At 39.7% G+C, this 26708-nt stretch overlaps 1 protein-coding gene across 1 annotated transcript; it reads right to left on the bottom strand.

The window, feature by feature from the left end:
• Window positions 1-2143: 2143 nt before the first annotated feature.
• Window positions 2144-26137, bottom strand: FBXO32 (F-box protein 32). Its single transcript, XM_039359799.1, has 9 exons — window positions 25747-26137; window positions 14447-14559; window positions 13916-13965; window positions 12785-12877; window positions 6846-6939; window positions 5815-5999; window positions 4974-5156; window positions 4333-4476; window positions 2144-3767 (listed from the first exon to the last, which is right to left on the bottom strand). Exons 1-9 carry the CDS (start codon window positions 25866-25868, stop codon window positions 3678-3680), a joined length of 1074 nt encoding a protein of 357 aa, XP_039215733.1. The 5' UTR covers window positions 25869-26137; the 3' UTR covers window positions 2144-3677.
• Between the last annotated feature and the right edge of the window lie 571 nt (window positions 26138-26708).

Here is a 26708-nt window from a genome sequence, read left to right as displayed (position 1 = left end):
CAAAAGATAATGTGTTGAAGGATTGTTAATAGATATCTAATTTAAAACAAACAAACAAACAAACAACCAGTGCAGATATTCTCTTTTTTTTTCTGCTGGCCTGGATATTTTTATGGAAAGGAAAAAGACACCAGCAGTGAAAAGATTTGAAGTGAACAGTTAAAACAAAGATTTTGCATTTTGTACATTATAGCAGAACTTTACAATGCCAAATCTTAAAATAGAAAGAACCATGGTAGGTGAAATAGATTGGACACTTCAAAGTCATAAAAACATCATATTTACAGCAGGGTAATGTTTCTGCCAACAATTTAGCAAACAAGGGGGACTGTTTTCACAAAGCACGGCAAGATTTTGTGTCAAAATGCAGAGCTGCTAAAATGAACCATCAACAGGTTGCTGAGGAAAAGTCTGTTCTCCCTTCTGTAGTGCATGAATAGAAGCCAAAGAATTGTCAAAGAGATATTAAGATTTTGTAGATACTTTACTGTGCTTGGAAGATTACAGCCCTGTTTCAAAAAAGGTAAACAGGATGCATATCTGTGTATGTTTATTGTTGATGTATAGGGAAGGTTAACTGGTTGGATGCCTTAATACCAAAGATTTTACCAAATGGTTTCCAGGCACATTTACCTCAGGATCCTACTGCAAACAAAAGATTGTAAGTCACCACCAGACTATTCTGGAATATGGTTTTTTCCCCTGAACTTGTGTGAACATGTATCAATGTCCTAGATTCACTTAAAAGTTATAAAGTTTATATCCTATACAAGTGATTCAGATTATTATTAGCATTCAAACAACATAGGTGCAACAATCAGCTTTTCTACAGTGTAACATTCACATATTTTGTCAAATCAAAAAATAAAAAAATACACATCCTAGCCACCAAGTGCGCCCAGTAGCAGATAATTTTCAAAATACTGGGTAATACAGGTAGTCCTTGACTTACGGCTTCAATAGAGACCAAAGTTTCTGTTGCCAAGGGAGACTTTTGTGGAGTGAATTTTGCTCCATTTTATGACCTTTCTTTCCACAGTTGTTAAGTGAATCACTGCAGTTATTAGTAACACCGTTGTTACGGGACTCTGGCTTCCCCAGTAACTTTGCATCTCAGAAGGTCGCAAAAGGTGACCACATGATCCCACGTGACCGCAACCGTCATAAATGTGAATCAGTTGCCAAGCGTCTGAATTTTCATCACGTGACTGTGGGGATGCTGCAATGATGATGTGAAAAACAGTCCTAAGGCACTTTGTTTTAAAATGCCGTTGTAACTTTGAACAGTCACTAAATGAGCTGTTGTACATCGAGGACTTCCTATATATACAGAAGAGTAACAAATTTGCAGCCTATGCCGAGTAATTTTTTTTAAAAGTGAGTGGTGCAGTGTAGTAAAGAAAAATGGCTTCACACACATATATACACCCTTTAAAATCCTACCTCCCACAAGCATCTGCAGGAACTTGCTGCTCATGTAAGAATAATGGAAGTTGTGTCATCATGCCATAAGTTTTGCCCCTTTTACAGACCTGTACAAAAGGGGCGGGCCTTGTCCCATGAGATTGCAACGTTGCTTTCAGCATTTTTCACCTTTCCTGCAGATGCCACTGAGGCTTTATGGCTCTTTTTAATTCTCATTTAATTTAATTCCCAATCACAAAACCTTTTCCTTACATTTGATAATCCTTCATTTGCCCAAATGGGGCTGCTTTCTGAAAGAGCCTATCTATAAATACATGAATTTTCTGCTCACTTACAAAGTAGTCCTTGTTTCGTGACAACAGTTGGGACCAGCAACTTGGTTGTTAAGCGAGGCAGTCACTAAGTGAAACCAGCTGTTTACAACCACAGTTAAGACCAGAATTTCCATTACTAAGTTAAGGGAGTCACAGTCACTTTGACAACTTTTTTGCCAGTTGATAAGCAAATTATTGCAGTTGTTAAGTGAATCACACTGTTGTTAAGCGAATCTGGCTCCCCCTTTTGATTTTGCTTATTGGAAACTATCTGAGAAGATTGTAAATAGTGATCACATGACTCCAGGACACTAGAAACATCCGGCTGCCAAGTGCCAAAATTTTGATCATGCGATCAGGAGGATACTGTGACAGTTGTAAGTGCAACTAATGGTCGTAATTCCTTTTTTTTTCCAGTGCTGTTGTACCTTTGTTGCCAAACAAATGATTGTAAGTCTAGAACTACCTGAATTCTAATCTGACTTCCTGTTTTCCTGACATCAGCACCTCAAACCCTGATGCGAACACCATGCTCATATGGGATTTTTTTCTCATTATATAGTGGGGAAGCCTCAAAGAGAAAAACTAAAGTAATATCTTAATTATTCAGACACTCTTTCTCAGCTATAGTGAAATCTGAGGCTAGAAATGTCATTACTTGGATATGCAGTGTGCATGTATCTGTAATTAATTTTTCTTAAAATCAGGTGCTTCATCTTCGTTAGCAAATTAGAAGAGGGATCCTAGCTGACTCATCCTTTATTCTGGGAAAGCTCTGGGTATTAAACCTGTGGCATCACCAATTTCAGTATCAAATGATATGGAAACTGCCAAACTGGGTTCATGAGATCATAGGGAATGGCCATTATGCAATCTAGAATAGGATTGTCATTCCTGCATTGCAAAGTGTACAATGGCCAGTAGATGTCAGCAAAGAGTTTGTTTAGACGGTGTTATCTTTGCTGACATCTAGTGGCTGCTCTGTATTTTCCAGCTCAGATATTGCAATACTCGTTGAGTGATGATCTTCCACATTTAAATTGCACAAAGATTCTGGGCTTTTTGTTAAGATAATGAGTAAACATATCTGCACTGCATGCAAAGTTGAAAAACCAAAACATGTTTTTAGTAAAAGCTCTTCTCAAGTAGTTACTCAGTTGTCTAAGCTGCAGTTACAACATAGCTTTCAGTGGTATCCAAGAATGACCTAGGAAAATTTGCAAATTTCCCAGAACTCAGTACATTTAAATACCCTCAAAAGACAGCCAGATAAATTAAAATTTAAGTGTTAACAAAAAGCAGCACCTGGAAAGCTACTATCAACAGCTTTTTTTCAAAAAAAAAAATCTCTTTAGACGATGTACAGATGCTTCATACCACACACTGGTTATTTGGAAAGCTATTTCAGAGGTAGAAACTGGGAAAATATTTTATCTGAAGTCAGTTCATTTTTTTTAAGAATAAAGGGATATATCCTTGTAAATCTCTTTTAAAAAAGTTTTAGATATAAATATCTTCTGCAAACAAATAAAAAAAGCCCAGTTGGGAACAGTTCCAAGTTTTAACCTAACTGTAGTGTTTCATTCCTCTGGCTTTGGAAATCCAGAAGACATTTCCAAATATTTGCAGGGTGACTCTTCTTTTAATTTCCTAAATTGATTGTTCCCCGAAAGCTTGCACACCAATTCTCACCAAGCTTAATATTTACAAAAATCTTGACTTTTTACATATCAGTCAAAGGAGGAGGCTATATTCTCTCAAGAGTTCAAGGCCACGAGATTATGGCTCTTTCTGCCTCTTAAAAGTCTCTTGTCCTCTTGACTCAGGAACATCAAGCCATATTATTTACAAGCTATGTTACAAACTGAACCCCTTCTGCTCAGCAGTGTAAAGTGTCCCATCCGAATAATGCGATAGGTAGTGAAATCATTTGGGAATTCAGAATCTGAACAAGTTGATGAAGTCCTGGGGCGAAAGAGATGTCAAGCAGCTTTCTGGATTGTTAGCCGTACAGGGGTGCTCGGTGCCCTACAAAACAAGAACATCAAAATCTTTAAAAGTTGTATCAGGTAGTTCTATCAGCACCAGAAGAACAAATGGCACACTGAATGCTCATCAACCAACTCATTCATCAATCATATTAAGATGTGCGAAGTTGGCTTAAATTCACTTCCTTTTTATCTGATTTTTATCCGTTATTATTTTATATGCAACTCAAGGCAGCGAATATACATATTCCTTCTTCCTCCTATTTTCCGCACAATAACAATCATGTGAGGTGGGTTGGGCTGAGAGAGAGTGACTGGCACAAAGTTCCCAGCCAGCTTTCATGCCTACAGCGGGATTAGAACTCAGAGTCTCCTGGTTTCACTTAATGGAACATTTAGAATATGTATAGCTGAGATTAGAAACGCAGTGCCTTCACATACCAGAGCATTCATTAATCTACCCACCATTATATGAAATTTAAAAATATTTTTTTAAATGGCCTGAAAATCCACAAGATTGTTCAAGTTAATGAATTATGTAGACAAAACAAAAACCCCTGCCCTATAGCGTATTTCAGTGGAACAGGATGAAGTGATGCATTTACCTTCCACGAAAGGATATGACAGTGTCTGCAAAGCTGCAAAGTATCTCCATATTGCTCTTTCCGTGGATAACATCTCACAAGCTTGAAGTACATCTTCTTCCAATCCAAATGCCCCTTATCTGACAATATGAGCCGCTTACGTATCTAAAACAGAGACACAAAATTATAGTTTTGCAGAGATATGGCTAATGGTATGGTCACTCCGCAACAAGAGAACCCATGAAGAAGTAAGTATGCCGCCTTAAAACAGTAAGTGTGGACGTGGCAAGTCTTAAAATTAAAAATAATATTGGAACAGGATGAGCAGAGATCAAGAATTAACACAAGAAATAATAAATTGAAAGCATCTACAAGTGTGTTCCTTCTCTAAAAATGATGTGGAAATTTAAGATAAAGTCCTTTATGAAGGATATGAAGGAAATAGAGCATTATAAGAATAAGCTGTGTGCCATTGTTGCTTTGTGACAATATGCCCTCAAGAGGAGGCTCAGAGACAGGATAGTGTCCATGTGTGATACACCATCCTGGTTGAATAAGCTTCATGATTAATCAAGAACGAATGGCGAACTGAGGAAGATTCTGATTTATTTTCTGTATATTTCTTTGGACCTTTTACATTATCACTTTCCACTGCCATTTACCTGTCGATCTGTGAAATGGTAGTGGCAAAGTTTTTTCCAGAGGAGCCGGTCCTCACTGAGCACCTGAAGACTCGGAGTCACTTGCCCTAGACTCACGATGTCTCGCCCATCTGACAGCCGTTGCATGATGTCTAGTTGTAAACACAAGGGCAGGTCTGTGAAAGTCAACCCTTTGAAATCAGGCTGGAGAAATAAAGAGAAAAAGAACGGGTAACAACACTGAAAGATACCAAAGTTTCTACACAGCTTATAAGAACGTTCACTTATTGTATTAAAGTTGCCTTCAAGGGGAGATGACATCCTCAGGACTTCATGAGCAGATTCTTGAGGTGATATTGAAAAGATTTGCCATTCTGTGTTTTTTTTACAGAATATTTTGTTTTTTCAATTTTCCACCTAGCCTATAGTGACAGACTTCCTAAAAGGTGCCCATTCAAGAAATAACTCCGCTAATCCTGCTTAGCGTTCTCAATTAACCAAGGCCAAGTGTAGGTATTACCTCACCCAACAACTCTAAGTGGGACTGGAATTTCCATTGCTAAGCAAAGTGGTCATTAGGAGAAACGTCACATGACTGCACTGCTTAGCGACAGCTTCTAGTAGTCCTAGTTGCAGGTGAGAAAGTGACATCATTAGGTGAGGAGTCACACTTCTCATGTCCTGCCATACTCACCTCCACAGGTTGAGCACCATTATTCTAGAGAATTGAAAAGCTGGCATAGCTACAGGTAGACTTAATTCTGCATATTGATCTTGTTGTTGTTGAACCTCTTCCGCTTTAGGAAGTAACCCAATAGCAGCTTTTTGATCAGCTAGTCAAAATGTCAGACTCTTTGCTCACCTTGGTGATCTGGATATTGTTCAGCTGCTGCTGCCAATAAAGAATCATCTCCATTCGGTGGACCCACATGTTTATGTTGCCAACCAGAACACACTTGCCAACACTCTGGACCAAGGTGCAAAGTGACATGTACAGAGTCTGCAGCAATTCTTTTATCAATCTGATATTCTGTTGATCCTCCAGAACTTTATGGGGGAAATGAGAGAAAAGGGACATTCAGATAGAGGCAAAGAAGAAAGACGCAAACAGACTGAAGAAAAGTCACTTCTGGAGGATCATGGAGAAGGATCAGTTTTGCTTCTCATCCTTCACTTCCAGGGTGGTGCAAAGTAATGTGTAGGCATTTCCATCCTATATAACCTTCAGTCCCTACACAATAGTTTGAAATTGCCTTGCAATTATCCCACACACTTAAAAATTATTACAAATGTAGGGAACTCCATGAGCCAGTCAATGTTCCCCTGAAATTGACCAGTGCTACTGATCTTCACAAGACCTTAAACAAAGCTATTTTTTAATTATTATTTGGGGCCTCTCTGTCTTGGGTGATAAGCCAAATCTTCATTACCTCCTCATATCTCAAAACCTGTCACCACTCAGAAGTGTGAGGCACATATATAATGGTAACACACTTGTGAAAGACAGACTGCTATGACATTCACACAGGGTTGTGAAGAACAAGGCAAAGCAATTTTGCTCATTCATGTCATTTTTTTTATCCTTCTCTAACTGGCGTCTTCCATTCCTAATACGTTGGATTATTGTAATTATATGTATGTTGGATTAATATGTTGGATTACCCTAGTTATGCTGGCTATATATGATGGAGGCTGTAGGTAGATCAGAGGATATCATATTGGGAAGAATTGTTATTTCTATATATTGGATTTGGTAGGATTTAGTCCCATCTTTCACCTTAGCAAGAATTGGTCAAAAATCAAAGACATAAACCCAACCAGATTATCTGCTAAATGAATGTACTAGAGACCAGTTGCTGATATTTTGCCTTTTCTATTTATATATACCCATACCTTTTTGCACAACTTTCTCCAAGATATTCATAAAGTTTTTCTGGGCGATTCCACTCAGTGATGTCAGCTGAGACTTTGCAATCAGCTCCAACAACTGTGAATAAAAATAAGTAATTCAACCTCTTGAGCAATTCTAATCTTGGTGTTCTTCTCAACCCAGCAAAACAGTTTTAGTTATTTGCTGCTTGACTTACAAAAAAAAGAAAGAAAGAAAGAAAGAAAAAAAAAAGGAGGATTGGAGCCAGACAGAATTATGGGGAAAAGTAGAGGCAAGAGTTTCAATAATTACAATCTATTTGGCTTCTTCTGGTAAGCCAAGTCATTAAAACAGAGGACAAAGATAGACAGATGGTTGCCATTTAATCTGTTTAGAGATATACATGAATCTACATGATGGCAGTGAGAGAGAGCCAAAAGTCCCCCCCTCCCCCCTTATTCTTTTCAGTGGTACTTTCAACAACAGACATGGCAGCAAAGTGGTATTAATGACTGGTCAACTCCTGTCCATCATTCTGCCCAATTCTGAATGACAATAGAAGACACATGGGACATTCTATTAATATCTTCCACAGGCACATGATGGATATTAATCTAGGGAGCAGAGAAAACAGTCACAGCTAATTGGCTAATCCAACCAATGCCAGCTAAACAACTTAATCTTTATGAATCACCTGGGACCTGACAAAAATAAAATCAAATGCTCACCCTCACAACTATGTGCTTTCCAAGTCCCACAGGACATCACAGTCCTGACCAAGAATGCTTTCTCATATGCATTTCTTTCTACTCCTTTATATCTGAACTGGGCACGGTCTAAGACAGGCATGTCAAATTGCCAGCCGGCAGGCCAGATGTGTCACGTCGAAACCACACCCAGCCCATTGCCAGCAATGGAGAAAAAGTCACGATACGTCACACGACATCACATGACATCACGAGTTTGACATGCCTAGTCTAAGACAAGAGCATGCACAACTCAAGAACACGTTGGGTGCCATGGTCCAGAAAATGTGGAGGAAAGCCCCATCCTGGGTGAAGGCAGAACATACATGTTAAAGGACAAATAGTTGCTGTATGTCTCTGTTTTGGATATGGTTGTTTTAAGCTACCCATTTTGCAGTTTAAGACAATTCCAGAATGACATCCTCCTCCTCCTCCTCATCATCATCACCATCATCATCATCATCATCATCTATGATCTACCCCGGTAATTCTAAGGACTACACTTTTGGTCCTCTTGTTATCTAAAGACAGCAACATGGAACATATACCCTGTTCAGAATTGATGGTAACACTTAGATGACATCTTAGAAGCTAAGCAAAACTGAATTGGAGTGGAGACCACCAGGAATTACAAGCGCAGAAGGGAAGTTGAAAAAGCATCTCAGAAGGCAGACACAGAGCACTTCTGCACTATGTCCCCCTGGAACACCCCCCCACCCCCCCAAGGTACTTGGAAATCTCTATGAAGCTGCAAGGAATCAAAGTCAACTTCAAGATGTCACTTTCTGTACTCCAAAAGAGTAAAAGAGCTTCTTACTGGTGTATAGCAATGTTCCTCAACCTTGGCAACCAGAAGATGTGTGAAGTTTGCAAACTGGCTGGGGAATTCTGGGAGTGAAAGGCCACATATCTACGGGTTGCCAAGGTTGAGGAACACTGCTGTATAGTACTGAATATTTGAAGGACTACTACCCTTACTTGAACGTGCCTTCATTTTAAGATATGCTGAATTCTTCATTAGCTAACATAATCAGAGTCACACACATTGCTAGTTATCTTGCTGAACATGCTAACCCCATTTTAAAGGGCACCTTTAATCCTTCTCTGACTTCCAAGAGATGTCAACAAAGTGTCAACATCTTGGTATTAGAGTCCTTAGCCAAGTCCTGCCAGGGACATAACAGGAATTCAGATGGGTTTTGGATGACAAATAATGATTCATTTCTCTCTTTGGTATTCTTCTTGCCTCTGATCCAATAGAATCATTTCATATAAATCTAAAATACTCCAAAGTAAAATAAAAAAAAAAAGGCTTAGGAATTTACATAATATTTTATGGGGTGGCTTGATTACATTCATGGTGCTTGGCTAATCTGATCAATTTATTTGAAACTTCCTATTTTAATTTGAGCTACACTGGAACCAGTTCTTTTTCCCACCGTTACTTAATCATCTGCCAATATGAATGATAGAATTTTGAATTTTTAAGGCTGCAGAAAACAGAAATGATTAGAAAAACCAGGTTTGGTTCTTGAATACTGCAACTTATACATATGGAAATGCTAATGGCGAGAAATTTGGCTTTAGATAAATGTCTTTCAGCTTTATTTTTTTTAAATGATCCCTTACTTCTTTTGGTTATTCCATTTTTTCATCCAATTTTTGTCTTATTTAGAATGGCAACTCTCTTGCTATTTTTTTTAAAAATGTTCTGTAAGTTATTTTGAGCCATTTCAGGCAGAAATATCATTTCACACTCAACACCCCAGTACAGGAGAAGTCACATTATGACAACATAATGTGACTTCTTGTTATATCATCCCTAAATGATGAATTATGTAATTGCATTCTCATTTGCAGTTGATGCCAAACTGTGATGACTTCCTCAAGTAAATGCTGCCATTGCTTTCCTGCATTACGACATCTTAAAATCATGACATAAAATCATGACCTTTTATGCAAGGATGTAAACTGCAAAATCTGGGTGACCTTGTCATGCCATGCTTTGTGTCCTCCCTCCATGGATAACCATTTCATGTGTTTGCTTTCTAGTTATGTTTTTTGGGTGGCCAAATCTAGCTTAATGGCTAGGTACCTGTAGCAGTCCCCCCCTCCACTCTTGCAGCCATCCTGAGGATACCCTACTATCATTTCAAAAATGATCTACCACAAAATAGCATATTGAAAATGGAGCAAGCTTTGGATTTACACACTCTACCATTACAACTTGGCTGCATGAAGCAATTTGGAAGTGCTTGTTTCAAGATGTATTAATTACAGCACAAGGAGCTTTTGAAACTAGGCAAGTGTCAGGCACGGAAGATCAGGACTACATATGAAGTTCCAATTAAACTGATTTATTACTAATCATGCTTATGCACAAGAATCAACTAATAGTTAACTTGCCTGCCATTAGCTAAGGGACAACAGAATTCATGAGGGATTGGACTTAGTCCATTTGTGGCTACGTAGAAACTCTAGGCTAATTGCACTTTTGACTCCACCTCCAGGTTCTGCCACTCCTTCTGTTACAGTATAGTAAAATTTGACCAAACTTATACCAGTTGGTTCCTCCTCACATAAACAGTTGCAGCGAACAATTGTAATTTCAAAAACTGCCACTAAATTTTTTAAAGCAGGTTGTCAGCAATCAATTCCCTAAAGTTTATGCCTTTCTTTTTTTCTCCAACCAATTCTATTAAAAATAAAAGACGTGAATCAGTTATTTTTTCAAAAAAAATCTTCTAACTGAATTGTCTGAAAATTTAAAGTTCAGTGTGATGTGCCAGAATACACCATGCCAGTTCTCCAAGAAATGAGTTCAGTAAAGGACAAGCACATTTTCTGCTCTTGGTTGTTCTTGTGCGATGAGCAATTAACTCAGATTTATTTAAATTCAAGAAGAACATCTTTTCAATACTTTGCATACAGACCTACATTTTGTATAGGACTGGCTTGAACATTTACTAAATTAAATTATGGAGGGTTTTTTTGGTTTTATTGAAGACTGTAAGCCAGGGTTTCTAGCAATAGGTTGGGTGGGCCTCACAGTTAATTCAATAACCCATCATTAAACAAATCATGGCTTAGAACAGTTACAGACCCATCCTGAGACAAAGGTGCCGGTCTGTCTGTTCTTTTAACCAATGTATAATCTACATGCTAGGAATTATTTTAGTTGGTTAGTATACAGTTCAGAGAGAAGTCACTGTCACAACAGCCCTGGATTGTTTTTGACTGATAAATGAAAAGCAACTGAGTCTTTGTTTGGAGTTCCTGATCTAACAACATATAACTGACTCCCGAACTATGACCAAAAGGCTGTATATCATCTCTTTGTTTGTCTGCAGTGAAGCACTTGACTTGACTGGTTCTGGCGACCTGCCAGCCAGAACTTTCTCCTAGAAGTGAAAAGCTAAAGCAGTTGACAACAATGACTAAGCAGGATGACAGTTATGCGTAAACAGCTTTGACCTGCCAGCTGGCCTTGCTACAACATTAAATTCAGGGAGGGGGGATGGAAACATGGGAGAGCATAACAAGAAGAACTAAAATTGAGACTCAGCCAAGGGGGCAAACAGGTGTTGGTGGGATTTAGGACCAGGAACTATTCTGGAACAGAGACTTATTGGAACCATAGCAAAGGATGATATACTTCTGTGATTCGATAAACCATATTACTTAAAGCTAGATGCTCTTGAACCTTCAATCTTAAACAGAAGTTACCAGTAGCTTTTGAAATTTCTTTCTAAAAAAAGGTCTAAATTAGCTTTCTCCAGCCTCCAAATTTGCCTTCCAAATTTATTGAGATTTTTTTTTTTTCAGAATTCCCACCCAGGACAGAAGTTATAATTCCAACTAATCCAGGAGATTGGGCTGGATATTTTTTGTTCTTAAGAATAAAGTCTCCTACTAATTCTCTTGGGTTGTAAACTGATCACTGAAGATAGCCATTTGTACTTTAATCAAGTATGTCCCAAAGCTTTTCACACATGCAAACAATTCCTGCAAGGATACTTCTTGCCCCTCTTTCATGTCTACCTTCACCCAACATGTTTAACTTGCTGACTGAATGAATCAATGTTTTTAGATCCAGACAAAATATAGTACTGAACCGTAAATTAAGCAACCAAGCAACCGTATTACATTGTGTGAATGCAGCCATAAAATTTGTAATTAATCTGCTAAAGCAAGCTGTATGATCTCATCCAGGAGAGCTATCTGCCAAGCCCAATTGAGTTGTTTTAAACAATTGTCCCAGTCATAAATTAAATGGAAATTAGATAGAATAATAATAATAATAATAATAATAATAATAATAATAATAATAATAATAATAATAATAATAATAATAAAGTTGGAAGGGACCTTGGAAGTCTTCTAGTCCAACCCTCTGCTCAGGCAGGAAATCCTACCGTTTCAGACAGAGGGTTGTCCAATCTCATCTTAAAAATTTCCAATGTTAGAGCATTTACAACTTCTGGAGGCAGGTTGTTCCACTGATTAATTGTTCTGTCAGGAAATTTCTCCTAGTTCTAGGTTGCTTCTCTCTTTGGTTAGTTTCCACCCGTTGCTTCTTGTCCTGCCTTCAGGCGCTTTGGAAAATAGTTTGACTCCCTCTTTTTTGTGGTAGCCGCTGAGATATTGGAACACTGCTATCATGTCCCCCCTCGTCCTTCTCTTCACTAAACTAGACATACCCAATTCCAGCAACCATTCTTTGTATGTTTTAGCCTCCGGTCTCCTAATCATCTTTGTTGCCCCACTCTGTACTCTTTCTAGAGTCTCAACATCTTTTTTACACTGTGGTGACCAAAACTGGATGCAGTATTCCAACTGTGATAGATAGACAGACAGAAAATGATAGATGGATAGAGACTGAGACAGACAGAGAGAAGGATGGCACTTGTACCAGATCTGCATACATATTTTATGACCACTCCATATTAAAGTTATAGTGTATTGGTTCTTTAGTGTATTTCATTTTGTTTTACTCTAATCCAGGGGTTCTCAACCTTGGCAACTTTAAGACTTGTGAACTTCAATTCCCAGAATTCCTCAGCCAGCAAAGCTGGCTGAGGAATTCTGGGAATTGAAGTCCACAAGTCTTAAAGTTGCCAAGGTTGAGAACCCCTGCATCTAATCTGTGAATCTTCTGAGAGAAACAACATCTGAATGAACTGCATCAGTTGGGTAAACCAATCTTTGACACTCACCCGTACAACATAGTTGAATCTTCTGGAGTCCAGAATAGCATTAGAGAAATCCAGTCTATTGAAAGCTTCTCCCAGGGTGCAATAGCCATGGCGCTAAGAGTAAGAAAAGGAAATAGATGAGTGATTTCTTTGTGTTAATGATTCAGATTAGAAGCAAATTGTCTGGATGGTCTGAAACTAGACTTGCAGAACAACAAAGTCTGGTGGATTGCAAGGCTAAGAGGTAATCAGGATCTCCACTTTCATGAAAGCAAATACTAAGAGGGGTTTTCCAATGCAGCAATCATAGGGGGGAAAATCTACCTTTCTACTGGAGATTTCTTGGCCTGGATCTGCTGATCACCAACCTGTATAGGCGGATCCTTTCTTTCTGGGCTTAGAACTGTCATGCTGCAAAAATGATGCTTTTATATTACACAGTCAAATGCCCATAAAAGGGATCATGAGGCAAAGTAGATGAGTCCAAATTAAGCAAATGGACAAGACCAAGATTTTCCATTTTCTTGGGCTCATGGGAGATCATTTTTTAAATGTGTTGGCTATGCTCATGATATGTTTGCCACTTCAGCACTGAAGGGAAATATACCATCCATTTTGAGCAACCACTATCTGGGGAGCTTTTAAGGTCACCAAAGTTTTATTCTTCCCCCTTAGATGAAGTAGATCTGCTCTTTCTCAGATCTAATTTGAATGAGTACAGTCTGAAGCAATGTTTCTGAATTCTCAGCAACTTTAAGATGTGGGACTTCAACTCCCAAAATTCCCGAGGCAGTAGGAGAATTCTGGGAATTGAAGTCCTCACATCTTAAAGATGCTGAGAATGGGAAATATTGGTCTAAAACAGGGATGTCCAACCTTGGCAAATTTAAAATCATGCTGGCTGAGGAGTTGAAGTCCACAAGCCTTAAAGCTGCCAAGGTTGGACACGCCAGGTCTAAAACATTATACTGTATCATTCTACTGCAGCCAGTCAAAAATCGGTACTTTTAATCAAATATATCCATATTACAGTATTGTTGAAGTAATGTATTCAATGTTATTAACTACATTTGATGGAAACAATGATGGAAGAGATTGGAGATTTTAGGCAAAATATTAATGGTTCAAAAAAAAAAAATAACAGGTACTCACTTCTTTAGTGCTTCCCTTGTGTACATAAATCCATTTTTCTTGGTGAAAATCTGTGCAAACAAAAATACACTTCATTTAAAATCATATGGACATTAACACTTTGAATTCAGAAATTATGTTAGCCCTTCGGTCCCATCCGGATTTTTAGGAACACCCTCCTCCCTCCCCCGCAAGTTATGGATACCCCTGTTTTTAAGAAACAATTGTATATAAAAACTCCAGTTCAAATATTCAGAGTGTAAAGAGTTGAGATCAGTTCACTGGTGGGAAAGAAAGGGGAAACTTCTTCTCTGCCAAATACAAAGGATGATAATGTCAATGCAAAGGCATTGCACACGGAGCAGAGTTTAAAATCCAAGTCATCCATCTTCAAATTGCAATGAATCCAAGTTCTCTGGTTAAGGTCAAAATCCGGGTGCAAAATCTCTCCAGAGAGTTCTGGAAGAGTTGCAAAAACCATTTTCACGGTGTGAGAAATTCTCCCTCCAATTAAAGTTGTCTTTTGTTAATTTGATATTGTAAATGTCTTACACTGAATCCTGGTATTATTATTCAGCTGGTCCTTCTTTCGTTTTTTCGCAGCAACATCGCAGATCAGATTATGGAAGATGTTCTCCTTGTTGAATTCCTCTTTCCAGCAGTAACTGGAAATGACACACAAAAAAGGGGAAAGGATCTTGAATCTCTTATACATTTGTCTTCATTATGACCCCCCCACTCCTTCCTAAAGAAGAGTTAGAGCAGAAATATAAACAGCTAAGTTGATGTATGTCCCAAAACTGCACTCTTCTAACAGACTAAAGCAAGGGGTGTCAAACTCAATTTCACTGAGGGCCGCATCAGCATTGTGGTTGCCCTCAGGGGGGCTGGGTGGGTGCGGCCAGGGTGGGTGCGGCCTACTGGGTGGGCATGGATGGAGTGGGTGTGGCCTATTGGGTGGGCATGGCCAACTCTACATCGTTTGCGTCAAGGGGGCCTGTGGGGGCCTGGGCAGGAGTGGGACAGATCTGAGGGTCTCTGGCAGAAAGGGGTGGGACTGGGGCAAGCACCAAGGCATGGTCCATTTCTTCATTCCTCACAAAGGGTGACACCTCCCCAGCATGCATCCAGGGGGCGGGGCCGACATGGCTGTTTCTAGACGGCCTTGTGGAGCTAAGACTGAATGCGTTTCAGCATAGATGGCCACCACAAAATTGTACATTGGCTCCCGGCCAGCCTGGGCCAGGGCCAAAGCAGCGGGGGTCATTCTCTGAATGTTTCCAGGATGGCTTCGTGGGCCACATGAAACCACTTCGCGGGCCGCCTCCGGCCCCCGGGCCTTGTGTTTGACAAGTCTGGACTAAAGGAATCTGTTTGAGGGTGAAGGAATCTCTTATTCCTAGAAATAGTTGCTAACCCACTGAAATATTAATTGGAAACTATTAATAATCGTGAATGGAACCAGAAAACAGTGGTAGGTGGATGATGGCAGCCTTGCAGAATTGCCCTACTCTTCAAATAGACACCCCATTGCTACAAACTTTCAACAATGATGGCTGCTTTCCTCTAAAATTTCATGTCCAAGGTGGTTGGTGTTCCTTCCTTCTCCTACCAATTGCTTTTCTGTTCCAGATCAAACTACAGGTCTGGATCTTCTCTATATTCATTGTTCTCAGACTCCATTGATGTGACCTAGTTTGGTGTAGTAATTTAAGGCACCAGACTAGAAACTGGAAAAAAGAGAGTTTTAGTCCCATCTTAGATATGAAGCCAACTGGGTAAGTGTGGGTCATCCATTCTCTCTCAACCCTAAAAACAATACTACTGCCAATCACTACTGAAAAAATTATCAAGAAATGTTGCGGGAATTCTGCAAGGACTTGTCCAGGCAATCTCTAAGAGTTAAGATTGACTCGAAGGCATGCACACACAAGATCCCACTGAAATCAAAGGTCATTTTTATTATTATTTCACTTCCTTTATTGCATGCCAGTGTTTTTTTTATTATTCTTCATCAATCTGATACCCTCTAGGTGTGTATAGACTGAAGGCAATAGGGCTTGTAATCTAGTACATCTGGAAAGTGTCAAAGGTTGGTTCTAAGATTTTATTTTTTTTAAGTTGTTTACATCTGTACATGCTACATTTATCTGAAATGTATTTTACAGTTCAGTTTTATCTTTACAGTCCCAGTTTATCATGCAAAGATGATTAAGGATTTGTTTATACCGTTCCTTCTTGTTTATGATCTCTGCTATTTTCAGGTTTTTTTCTTAACATGACTTTTATCAGTTCTATCTTCCTTCCCTTGAGGCAAAGGAATTTTTTTCCTCAACAATTATGTGTTGCATCCCTTTCTCTGCCCTTCTCTTTCCTTGAAGCTCTTCCGTTTAATCATGGCTTACTCTCTTAATCTTCTACAATCAAACTTTGCTCGTACCCTAACAGCATCTGGCACATTCTCTCTTCCCAGAGTTTGCAACCCCCACCCCTTTCTTTTCCCTACTTATATTCCAGAAGATAATAAATCCTTTAAAGCTGTGGAAGTTGGGTAAATTAACCTTGCACACATTGAGAATGCCACAAAAAAGACCCGATTTTTAATAAATAAATGAGTATATATTGACTGTTGGACAGGAAATCATTCCTATTCTATAGTCAGGGGACTTTCATTGATGAGAAGCATCTTCCTCTGGCTTCTATCACCCAAATACCTGGAAGAGGCACAGGATTAATCGCTTAGTAATATAGCATATGCTTTGCAAACAGAAGCAACCTGACCTCAGCATCCCTAGTCCTGTTAGGGACGTTAAACTGTCCAAAACTGTAAGAAGCCCCCTCTAAACATCATAAAGATTACCCCAAGACAATCTTAGCTCCATCACTTCATGGATGTGTCCATGAACAGCCATTGGTTTGTTAACAGTGCCCCATTGTTATTTCTGGCGTGGTTTTTTTTTTTTTCCAATTTCTCATCTGATCTTGGAATTTCCTACTGGTCTCCTTTGCAAATACTAACCTGATTTGCTTTTTTTCCCCCTTTTTTTGAGAAAGAGAGTAATCCATGTGCTAGGTGCTATCATGTGGTATGACAGATGAGCCAGTATGACCCAGAATAGATAATACTGATTTGGTGGTCCTGTGAACTGACTCAGTGACGGGTCTCCTGAAATAATCCAGTTCTGCATCTATACACTACACTGAGCCAAAAATTAACTCAGTGGGCTGAGTTTATACAATACAATAAGATTAGAAACTAACCTTTGTTCAAATTACAAAGTAAACCCCAGGTCTTTAACTGACCTCGTTAAATGTATTGTGTGAACCAAGTCAGCAATTGGCAGAACTGCAGGTTCATGTAAGCCCCATGGTCTTCTCTCATTACACCATTCCTCTAACCTCACCACAGTAGTGATCAAATGCACGGGAGATACCCAACTACCCTGTTGGTCTATTGGGGGAGAAAGGAGAGTCCTTATAGAGCACCCCAGAGATGTTCCCCATCCTTTGTTCCCCATCATGGCAACCAGACCAAGAGCAGCCCCTGTAATATATTCAAACTTATAAGGGATTCAACAATTTCTTTTGTAAGTACGTAGAAATTCCAAATCCATGTACTCTGATCCCTGGTTTTTGCATCAACACCATTCTGACTTTGAAAGGCCATTATTTCAAGGTCCATTGCAATCAGAAAGGAAAAGAGAGTTAAAAGAATTATCTAGCGCTTCCTTAAGACTAGCTATAAATAAGTAAGTAGGTAGAAATACAAAGTCCATGTACTCTGATCCCTGGTTTTTGCATCAACACCATTCTGACTTTGAAAGGCCATTATTTCAAGGTCCATTGCAATCAGAAAGAAAAAGAGAGTTAAAAGAATTATCTAGTGCTTCCTTAAGGCTAGCTATAAACAAGTTGAACCATCAAGCAATTCCAGAAAATGCCTCATCTAGAGAATAACGCTTCTTGATACAAGATCCAGCTGCCATTTTCTCAACCAGAAAAATTAATGCTTAGGCAATGCCCATTTCTGCAATTTTGCACCACAAGACACATGACCTTTGGGTAATAATCTTGTCCTTCCACTAACCGCCTCTTGCTGTCACAACTTCCTGCTTGAGTCACATCTAAGCTATATTGCTGATACCTTCAGGCACTGTTACACTCATGTCTCACATATTTACCAACTGCAATTCGGGCTTCTTCGAAGATCTAAAAATACTCTGTTGTGAGCAGCAGATTGCAAGGAGGATGACTGGGGAAAGCAATGTGAAACTAAAGCTATCTACACATCCAGGAAGAATGAAGATCCAGGAAGTGACATTTGACAGACTTCTACTTTCAACTGCCTTTCTACTGAGAAGTAGAGAGGCAAAGATAGCAGATCTATCCAGTTCGTGCAAATCGTGGGAGTACAAACTGATGACAGGCAGTCCTCAACTTACGACCACAACTAAGTCCAACATTCCCATTACTAAGCAAGACAGTTGTTAAGTGAATTTCGTCCCATTTTATGATCTTTCTCGCCACCGTTCTTAAGCGGATTACTGCAGTTGCTTAAGATAGTAACACGGTTGTTAAGTGAATCTGGCTTCCCCATTGACTTTGCTTGTCAGAAAGTCACAAAAGGTGATCACATGACCCCGGGACACTGCAACCCTCATAAATGCATGCCAGTTGCCAAGCTTCCAAATTTAGATTGTGTGACGACGGGGATGCTGCAACCATCATAAATGTGAAAAACAGTCATTATAAGTCACTTTTTTCAATCCCATTGTAACTTTGAATGATCACTAAACAAGCAGTTGTTAAGTCAAGGACTCACTGTAATCTCTGAGATTGCAATAATCATCACAAAATACAGGACTACGCACACCTATCACTCTGAGGATGAGTTTTGTTTCAGGCTCAATGAAATAAAACAATATTTTACGTCAGGCTCACTTTGCTAAAATTCTATTTATAATTGTTTAGCCTTCTAAAGCAAGGGTTCTTCTTTACATGGCAATCTGTTTTATCAGTCCACTTACAAAGCTGTTATTGGGTTTTTTAAAGTGCTTCTCTAAAAGAAAACAAATAGCTCACCCATTGCTTCTGTTATACAAAGATATCACGTTCCTGCGTACATTAGTAACATGATCCTATTCAGTGTCATTCACAGGCAACCCTGTTGTTGAACCTCCTGGACAATTTATGGATTTGTATTCAGTCTCATTCTTGGTTGTCTAAAGCTATACAACCAAGAATAAGAAGTGATTTGGCCTGTACAGTAAACTTAGTTACTCGATACGCTTCTTTTGTGCAGAAAAACAGAACAGCCGTGACTCATGTTTATATTTAACAGATGGGAATTGGACTTCGTTCTTCTCAAATTCCCCGAAAGTCTTTAGGGCCTTTGCTTCATGAAAGGAAAGGGGAAGAGAATGGAAGAAAAAAAAAGAGAGAGAGATTTTCTAGAAAACTGAGCCTACATCCTTCTTGGCCATGATCCAAGGTGGCAAAGACAAAGCTGGGGACACAAATATCTGAAAATTCATGTGACAATTGAAAATTAATTTAATTATTAATTTAATTCTTAAAAGTAATATTTGTTTTTATCTGTGACACTGTTCCCAATCGGATTAAAACCTGGGGAAGATTCTTGCTCCAAGTTTCTGTCACTGAAATAGCCATGTAAATTCAAAACTGAATGTACCCCGCAGGGGCATACAATCTGGTAATGTGAACTTTTTTCATTTTCTCTTTGCATATTAACAACAAAGTTCCTTCAAGTTGCAAAAGATAAATATGAAATGTGGTGCTTTGGCTTTAGCTTTAGCAGGCAAATCTGTCGGAGGCAAGCTGCCAATTTTCCAGGTTTCAGAGATGGGAGACTTTTAACTTTTGTCCTGTATACTGTATGATTGTCTTTTAGCAACTATAATAATAAATCTGCTTAATTTATCGGTTACAAAATCCAGGCCTTCATAGGAAATGAGTTACAGTCACAACTGAGCCCAAACTTTTCATTGCTAAGCAAGAAATGAGAAAGCAAGAAAGTGAGTTGCACCCCATTTTATGACCTTTTTTTGCCACAGCTGTTAAGTGAATCCCTATAGTTGTTAAGTGAATCATGCAGCTATTAAGCAAATCTGGCTAGCCAGCGGGGATGGTCACAAATGGTGATCACATGATCGCAGAACAGTGCAACTGTGATAAGTACATGTCAGTTGCCAGCGCTTGAATTTTGATCATGTGACTATGGGGATGCTGCAACAGTCATAAGTGTGAAAAACAGCCATAAGTCACCTTTTTCAGTGCCACTGTAAGTTTGGTCACTAAACAAATGGTTATAAGTCGAGGACTGCCTGTATATTATTATGCTGATTATAATTAATTAGAAGGTAAAAGTTTATATACCAATGATATCCGAAGGCAAAAAATGCTTGTCCCTCCCTGTCCCTCACCCCCAATATACAACTGTCAAATTCATTTCTATGTGTTTATTGCACCCATGATTATCTTGATAATCACCAATCAAATTAGGTGCCTTAATTGATTTCCAGTCCTCTGCTTCAATTAACTGTTAAAGAAAAGGAGGGACTATATCATCAGATCATGAAATATTCTTTTCATGCTGTTAATGTGGAGGTGGAATTAGATTTCTATTCGTATTTGGTATACAACCAGTCCAAAAATGCATAATTTTCAGGAAGAACTTGAACAAGTGCTTAAAAAATGTAGAGAATATCCAGGAATATTCTGATGTATCCACACAAATTTACTTGTCTATATAGTACCTGATAGTAACTGATAATGCAGCAATGAAAAACCCTGAATGAGACCAGCTGTTACTTGAACCCAGGAAGAACAATATCGTTTAAATCAGTGTTTCTCAACTTTGAAAACTTTAACATGTGTGGATTTCAACTCCCAGAATTCCCTAGTCAACCATGCTGACTGGGGGATTCTGGAAGTTGAAGTCCACCCATCTTAAAGTTCCCAAGATTGAGAAACATTGGTCTAAATCAGGGATAGGCAACCTCGGCTCTTTTATGACTTGTGGACTTCAACTCCCAGAATTCCTGAGCCAAGAGCCAAGGTTGCCTACCCCTGGTCTAAATGTTATCTAAGGAGGCATCACACTTCCCCCCAAGAACCAATTTACTCCTTGTTTTCATGTGAAACTGTATCTTTGTTTACTGGGCCATGTTACCAGGACATTGAAATATCACCTGCTCAGATGATTCAACAGTACTGTATTGCTCAACATCATGTGATGGGCTCTGGAACATCTTAAAAAGACCATTATGAAATGTCACTAGCACTGATGAATTTCAGGAACTGTAGGTGAAGTCAGAAGTCAGTATTACTGGGGACCTGATAATGAAGACATTCAGACAGGGACTCCAATATTGTACTATTGCCAATTTTCTGAATTCCCTGAGCAAGCAAGTAATGAAAGACCACACTTAGAATACTGCATCCAGTTTTGGTCACCATATTACAAAACAGATGTTGAGATTTTGGAAAGAGTGAAGAAAAGAGCAGCTAAGTTGATTAGGGGCCTGGAGGTTAAAACATATGAAGAACAGTCGCAGGAATTGGGTATGTCTAGTTTAGTAAAAAGAAGGAGTAGGGGTGACATGAGAGCAGGGTTCCAATATTTGAGGGGATGCCACAAAGAAGGGGGGGGGGGTTCAACCTATTTTCCAAAGAACCTGAAGGCAGAACAAGATGCAACGGATGGAAACTAATCAAGTACAGAAGCAACTAGAACTAAGGAGAGATTTCCTAACAGTGAGAACAATTAACCAGTGGAACAGCTTGCCTTCAGAAGTTGTGGGTGCTCCATCACTGGAGGCTTTTAATAAGAGACTGGACAGCCACTTAATAATAATAAATAATAAAGTAGGAAGGGACTTGGAGACTCTGACACAGCTCGAATGTACAAGATAATTTCATACAGAATTCCATGGTAGGATTGCTCATATAAACCAACACTAGCTGGGTTAATCACACAAAAGTGTTTCCCATGAGATCAGATCAGTTATCCATTTTTTGCAATACTGGTTTAACCAGCAGAAGCAGCAAACTGAAGTGCTTAATAAAAGTGCAAAGTGCAAATTGTAATCCCAAAATTTGATCTAATTTATTTGATGTAAATGGGCTAACAATAATGCAAATGTTCAAAACTATATTGACTAAATGCTGATTTAATAGATGAGAACTTTTCTATAAACTATCAAAAAAATGTTCTCAGGGTCTGTTATACCCAGCCACAAGCCCTAACCTCAAAAACAATGAATGTTGCTGTTTCAGTCTGAAAACATTCTGCTTCCTCTGAAGTGGTAGTAAAACAATGCAACCGTTATAAACTTACCATTCCAAACAAAAATGTTTGGGGCTAATTCCTCAAAAGAACTTTGTCGATTGCACTAGGTAATCTAGTCCCATACAAAGTAATTTCCATCTCATTTTTCATTTTGTTCTGAGGAGCTCTGCATCAAAGCAAAACGAACAGAAAAACTCTGGAGAAAGTAACTAGTCCTCTACGAAAGCTTTGTTTTCTTCTGGTTTTCATTTTATTGGACCAATAAACATTGATGCAAAATCGTTCTTTGTGATGCAATGCTCACTGCAGGACACAAAATATTCTGAAGCTAGATTGGTCAGTGCTTAATAATTTTATTGTCTTTATGCAGAGGAGTGTTTAATACGCAAATAGAGATTACTGTTTAATTGGCCAACCCTGGATCACATGCCAAGGAAAACAAACCAGAATGACCTGCCATAATACCCATAGCGACTTTTGTTAACTAAACATATTAAAACAACAGAGCTCTCAAGAGTTTAAAAATAGATTCAGGCCATTTTGTTTAGTTCAACTTTTCAATAAGGGAGCCCTGAAACCACTTAACTGTCAGTATCAATTGCTTGTAACTGAACAGATAATGCAGCTAAGCAAAAATTCAACTATTGGGGACGTTCTGTCTCTTTTTTTTTTTACAGATGGATATTTCACCACAATAACCACTCACTGATTATGATGCAAAACTAACCCGGAGTTTATTTAAACTGGCATTTTCCTGGAAAATAAGAACAGGAGATGCAGAAACGAAGCCTTGAAAAACTGACCACAGTAAAGTTTCAATCTGCAGCCTGGTTTCTGTGTTTTGCAGACAACTTATTTATTGTGTAAGAAGTCAATGTCATCACATTTACTGAACTTTTCAAAGATGTAAGCTAAGTCTTGGCAGTACAATTTTATGCGGCTAACTCTGAAACAAACTGTACCCTGTTCAGAAAGATTTAGTGAAAAGCTAAGTGAGGATTTGGCCCAACATCTGTTTAAATCCAAAATACTTTGACCAAACTGGTTATAGGTACATTGTTGTTATTTGCGCTCTACATACAGTGTTTCTCAACCCCAGCCACTTTATGATGTGTGGACTATGACTCCCAGAATTCCCCAGTCATACTGGCTGGGGAATTCTGGGAGTTGAAGTCCTCATGTCTTAAAGGGGCCAAGGTTGAGAAACACTGCTCTACAGCCTTGTCTAGGGTACAACTGCCCGGGATTTATCAGCCTACAACCAGCATCATCCACAGTTAGATGAGACCTAAATGTGGAGGATGAGATTTGTAGTTCTGCTGATTTTCTGTCAGCCCTTTAAAGTAGACACCAAAGTAGACACCAAAGTTATGCATGCTAATGCTATTTTTATTATAAAGTAGCACCTTGCAGGTCTGTAATTTCCTCCTGTCTCCCTTTATCTTTCTCAACTTACATTTCTGCCCCAGACTCAAATTTCTTTTATCTGACTGTTGTTTTTGTTGCAGCTCTTGTCTATGGAGATTCTCAGTTATCCAGATCAGGGTTGTCCCAAATGTGCTTTTTCCAAAGGCAACTGGACTTTGTTTTCCCTTGAAGACATTTTACTTCTCATCTAAGAAGTGAACTGAAGAGAAGTGAACTGAAGAAGCTTCTTGGATGAGAAGCGAAACGTCTTCAAGGGAAAACAGTCCAGTTGCCTTTTGAAAAAGCATCTTTGGGTTGTGACTGTTCTTCCTCCAAGATTATTTCTGTCATCTATTATATCAACTGTCTTACCAATGGAACTAACCAATGCCTCGTCTTTAAACCACATGGATAATTCCTCATTTTCTAACCCTCATTTTGGGAACTCAGTCTTTGGGAGATCCTCATCAGTTAAACAACATGCATGTTTCCTGAGCTGAACTATCCAATACACTACTGTATCTACAACCTTTCCAACTATCTGATCCCTTTTTAGGGAGTCTTGGACTACAATTCCTAGTACCTTCAGTTAGTTATGGGAGTTGTAGCTGAAGATGACACCTCTCAAGCATGCTGGCAGGCTGCCCTTCCGCGAGGGAGAGACTCATATGTTTAAGGGGTGGAGCTCACTTATAACAACAAAGAGAACATGCACATGTCTTCACAGCACACTATCTTCCTGGGGACCTATGAGTGGAACACCAAACTCACATTCCTTGTGATAGCACTGTCATGCAATAGAGATGGCTCAGTCCATGTTTTTCTTGCTGGTATTGGGTCTTAGACTTCAGACCATCAATCAGGAAGATCAGATTTACATGAAACATTACATTTTAGGCAGGTGTCATAAGAGCAATGGAAGGGGATAGGAGGTGACCGGAAGGAGGACACATCTAACTTCTTTTACCTGATGGGCATATCTGATATTTGACAGCATATAGTGGGCACCATACTTTCATGAATGGACCTTTCCAATTTAAAATAATGGCATGGTTAGTTAAACAGACACATGGTCAAGGGTATCTAAAGCTCAGAAAATACAGAGAAACACTGGAATTGATGACAATGATTGAAGTCCATGAAAACTTACAATTAGATGCATAATGTTTCCCAGTCTACGAAGAAGTCCTAGAGACACCCCTAAACTTCACATATTCTGACCATCCCATTATTTCTTTTATTACTTCATTACTGCTCTCGTTCTCCAAATGTTGACTTATTCTCAAAGGATACATAAGTAAACCAGCAATATAGACTTAGGAGCATTACAAATCATTGTACCTGGAAATTCAGCTACTAGAGACTAGCATCACCTTAAATATTTTAGAGCATCCTCTCCTGAACCAGCTGCGGAGAGAGCTGAGGTTACAGTTCTCACAATTTCCAATCCATTAAAAAAAAAAAAAAAACCACACCAATCATGGTTGTTATTTTAGTCCCCAAAGATCTGGACAACCTATACCAAATTAAGGGGAGGCCAGTTTGGACTGGCATCTTGAAGCCAAAGATAAAATGTTATCGATTAGGATGAAGCCAACAGCTGTTCTGTGTGGAGAGCAGCAGGGCTGGTTGGTTTGCCCTTCCCCTACTGATTGTTCGCTAAATTCAGCTTGCAAGAGCTCCTGCCCGCGATGACGCCACAGGCCAGGAACAAAAACAAAGGCATTGCAACCTGGCACAAAACAGACGGTGCACTTGGGACAAAGCATCCCACACTGTTCCTGGGGGTACAGTTTCTCGTGTGTGTGTGTGTGTGTGTGTGTGTGTGTGTGTGTGTGTGTGTGTGTGCACGTCCAAATGTTGACTTGTTCTCAGCAATACAGACCAGCAATACAGACTGAGTTAGAGCTTAAGAACATTACAAAATCACTGTACCTGGAGATCATTGTACCGTACCACGGTATATATATGAAATGTATGAAATAGGCCTCCGATCCAAGATCCGCTTCTCCCCTTTCTCCCTTTGCCCGGTTGTTCCTGCCCCGAGAGTCCCCCATCCTCCACAGCTCCCACTCCGGACCGAAGTTTCCTTTACGCCTCTGGACCTCTCGCAAACCTCCGGCCAAAGTCTCACCTGTTCCTCTCGTTGTCGCAGCCGCCGCCGTGCTCCTTCCCGTCCAGGAACCTGGTCCAGCCATCCGCCGTCTTCACCCAGTTCTGGCCCGGCGATCGCCAGTCCTGGCCGAGAAAAGGCATGGCGGGCACAACCGAAAGAGGAGGAGGACGCCGGAAAAATAAAATAAAATATTTTTTTTTTAAAAAAAAAAGGCGCAAGAGAGCGCGCCTTGGGCTGCCTCCAAAGCAGAAGCTCTGGCGATGCTCGGTAGCCAAAAGGAAACCCGGAGACGCCGCCTAAACAAGGCGGTTTTTGTGTTTAGGACGACGTTTTCCCTCCACCCCTGGACGATCAAGCTCCTCGATCACTTCTCTGCCCGGGCTCCGGCCGCCTCTGTTATTTATCCGGGCCAGCTGGTGGCTCTTTGTTGCCGGAAGAAGCGCGCAAACTCCGCCCCGCGCTCGGAGAAGGGAGGGAGGCAGGACACGTGGCTTTGTTTATGGCCGCTTCTTGGGACCGAGCGAGCCAGCGAGAGCGCGCGAGGGGGAAGAGGGTTGTTGCTTTGGCCACGGTTGTTGATTGCGCAATCCTGGAAATGGAAACTTGGCCTCGCTCACCTGCCCAGTCTCGGTATTTTTAGGACCCCCCCCAAAGCAGATTTTTTTTAAAAAAAAAGCAAAGGAAGATGACTCTAAGATGCAGAGCACCGACGTGATCCTGTTATTATTGTGGTTAGTAGTAGGTTGACCAATGTGGTTATTCAAGGTAAACTCTTTTTTGGGTTGAGTCCAACTCTGGGTGATTTTCCGAACAAGGAATTTTCTTGGCAAGGGCTCCTGAGCAACTTGCCCCGGGTTTCTTCCAGTTTGTTCTCCTTTTTCCATCCCCACCACCCCACCGTTTCCCAGATCATTTCATAATTAGATTTCTTGGTGGTCTCCATCCAAATGTTAACAGAATAACAAGAGTTTTGGAAGGGA

Source organism: Crotalus tigris, unplaced genomic scaffold (assembly GCF_016545835.1).
Source record: "Crotalus tigris isolate CLP2741 ecotype Arizona unplaced genomic scaffold, ASM1654583v1 scf7180000019137.2069052, whole genome shotgun sequence".
In the NCBI taxonomy this organism is placed as follows: domain Eukaryota; kingdom Metazoa; phylum Chordata; class Lepidosauria; order Squamata; family Viperidae; genus Crotalus; species Crotalus tigris.
The sequence above is the reverse complement of the archived record's forward strand: the minus strand, read 5'-3'. Positions and strand labels throughout refer to the sequence as shown.

What these genes read in the sequence shown, in the direction of transcription:
- FBXO32 (XM_039359799.1), bottom strand. Translation starts at nt 25,868, where the DNA reads ATGCCTTTTCTCGGCCAGGACTGGCGATCGCCGGGCCAGAACTGGGTG. An exon ending in TAATAATACCAGGATTCAGT is followed by an intron (nt 13,966 to 14,446) that starts GTAAGACATTTA and finishes TTGTTTGCACAG; the next exon opens with ATTTTCACCAAGAAAAATGG. An exon ending in GATTCAACTATGTTGTACGG is followed by an intron (nt 6,940 to 12,784) that starts GTGAGTGTCAAA and finishes TTTTATTCACAG; the next exon opens with TTGTTGGAGCTGATTGCAAA.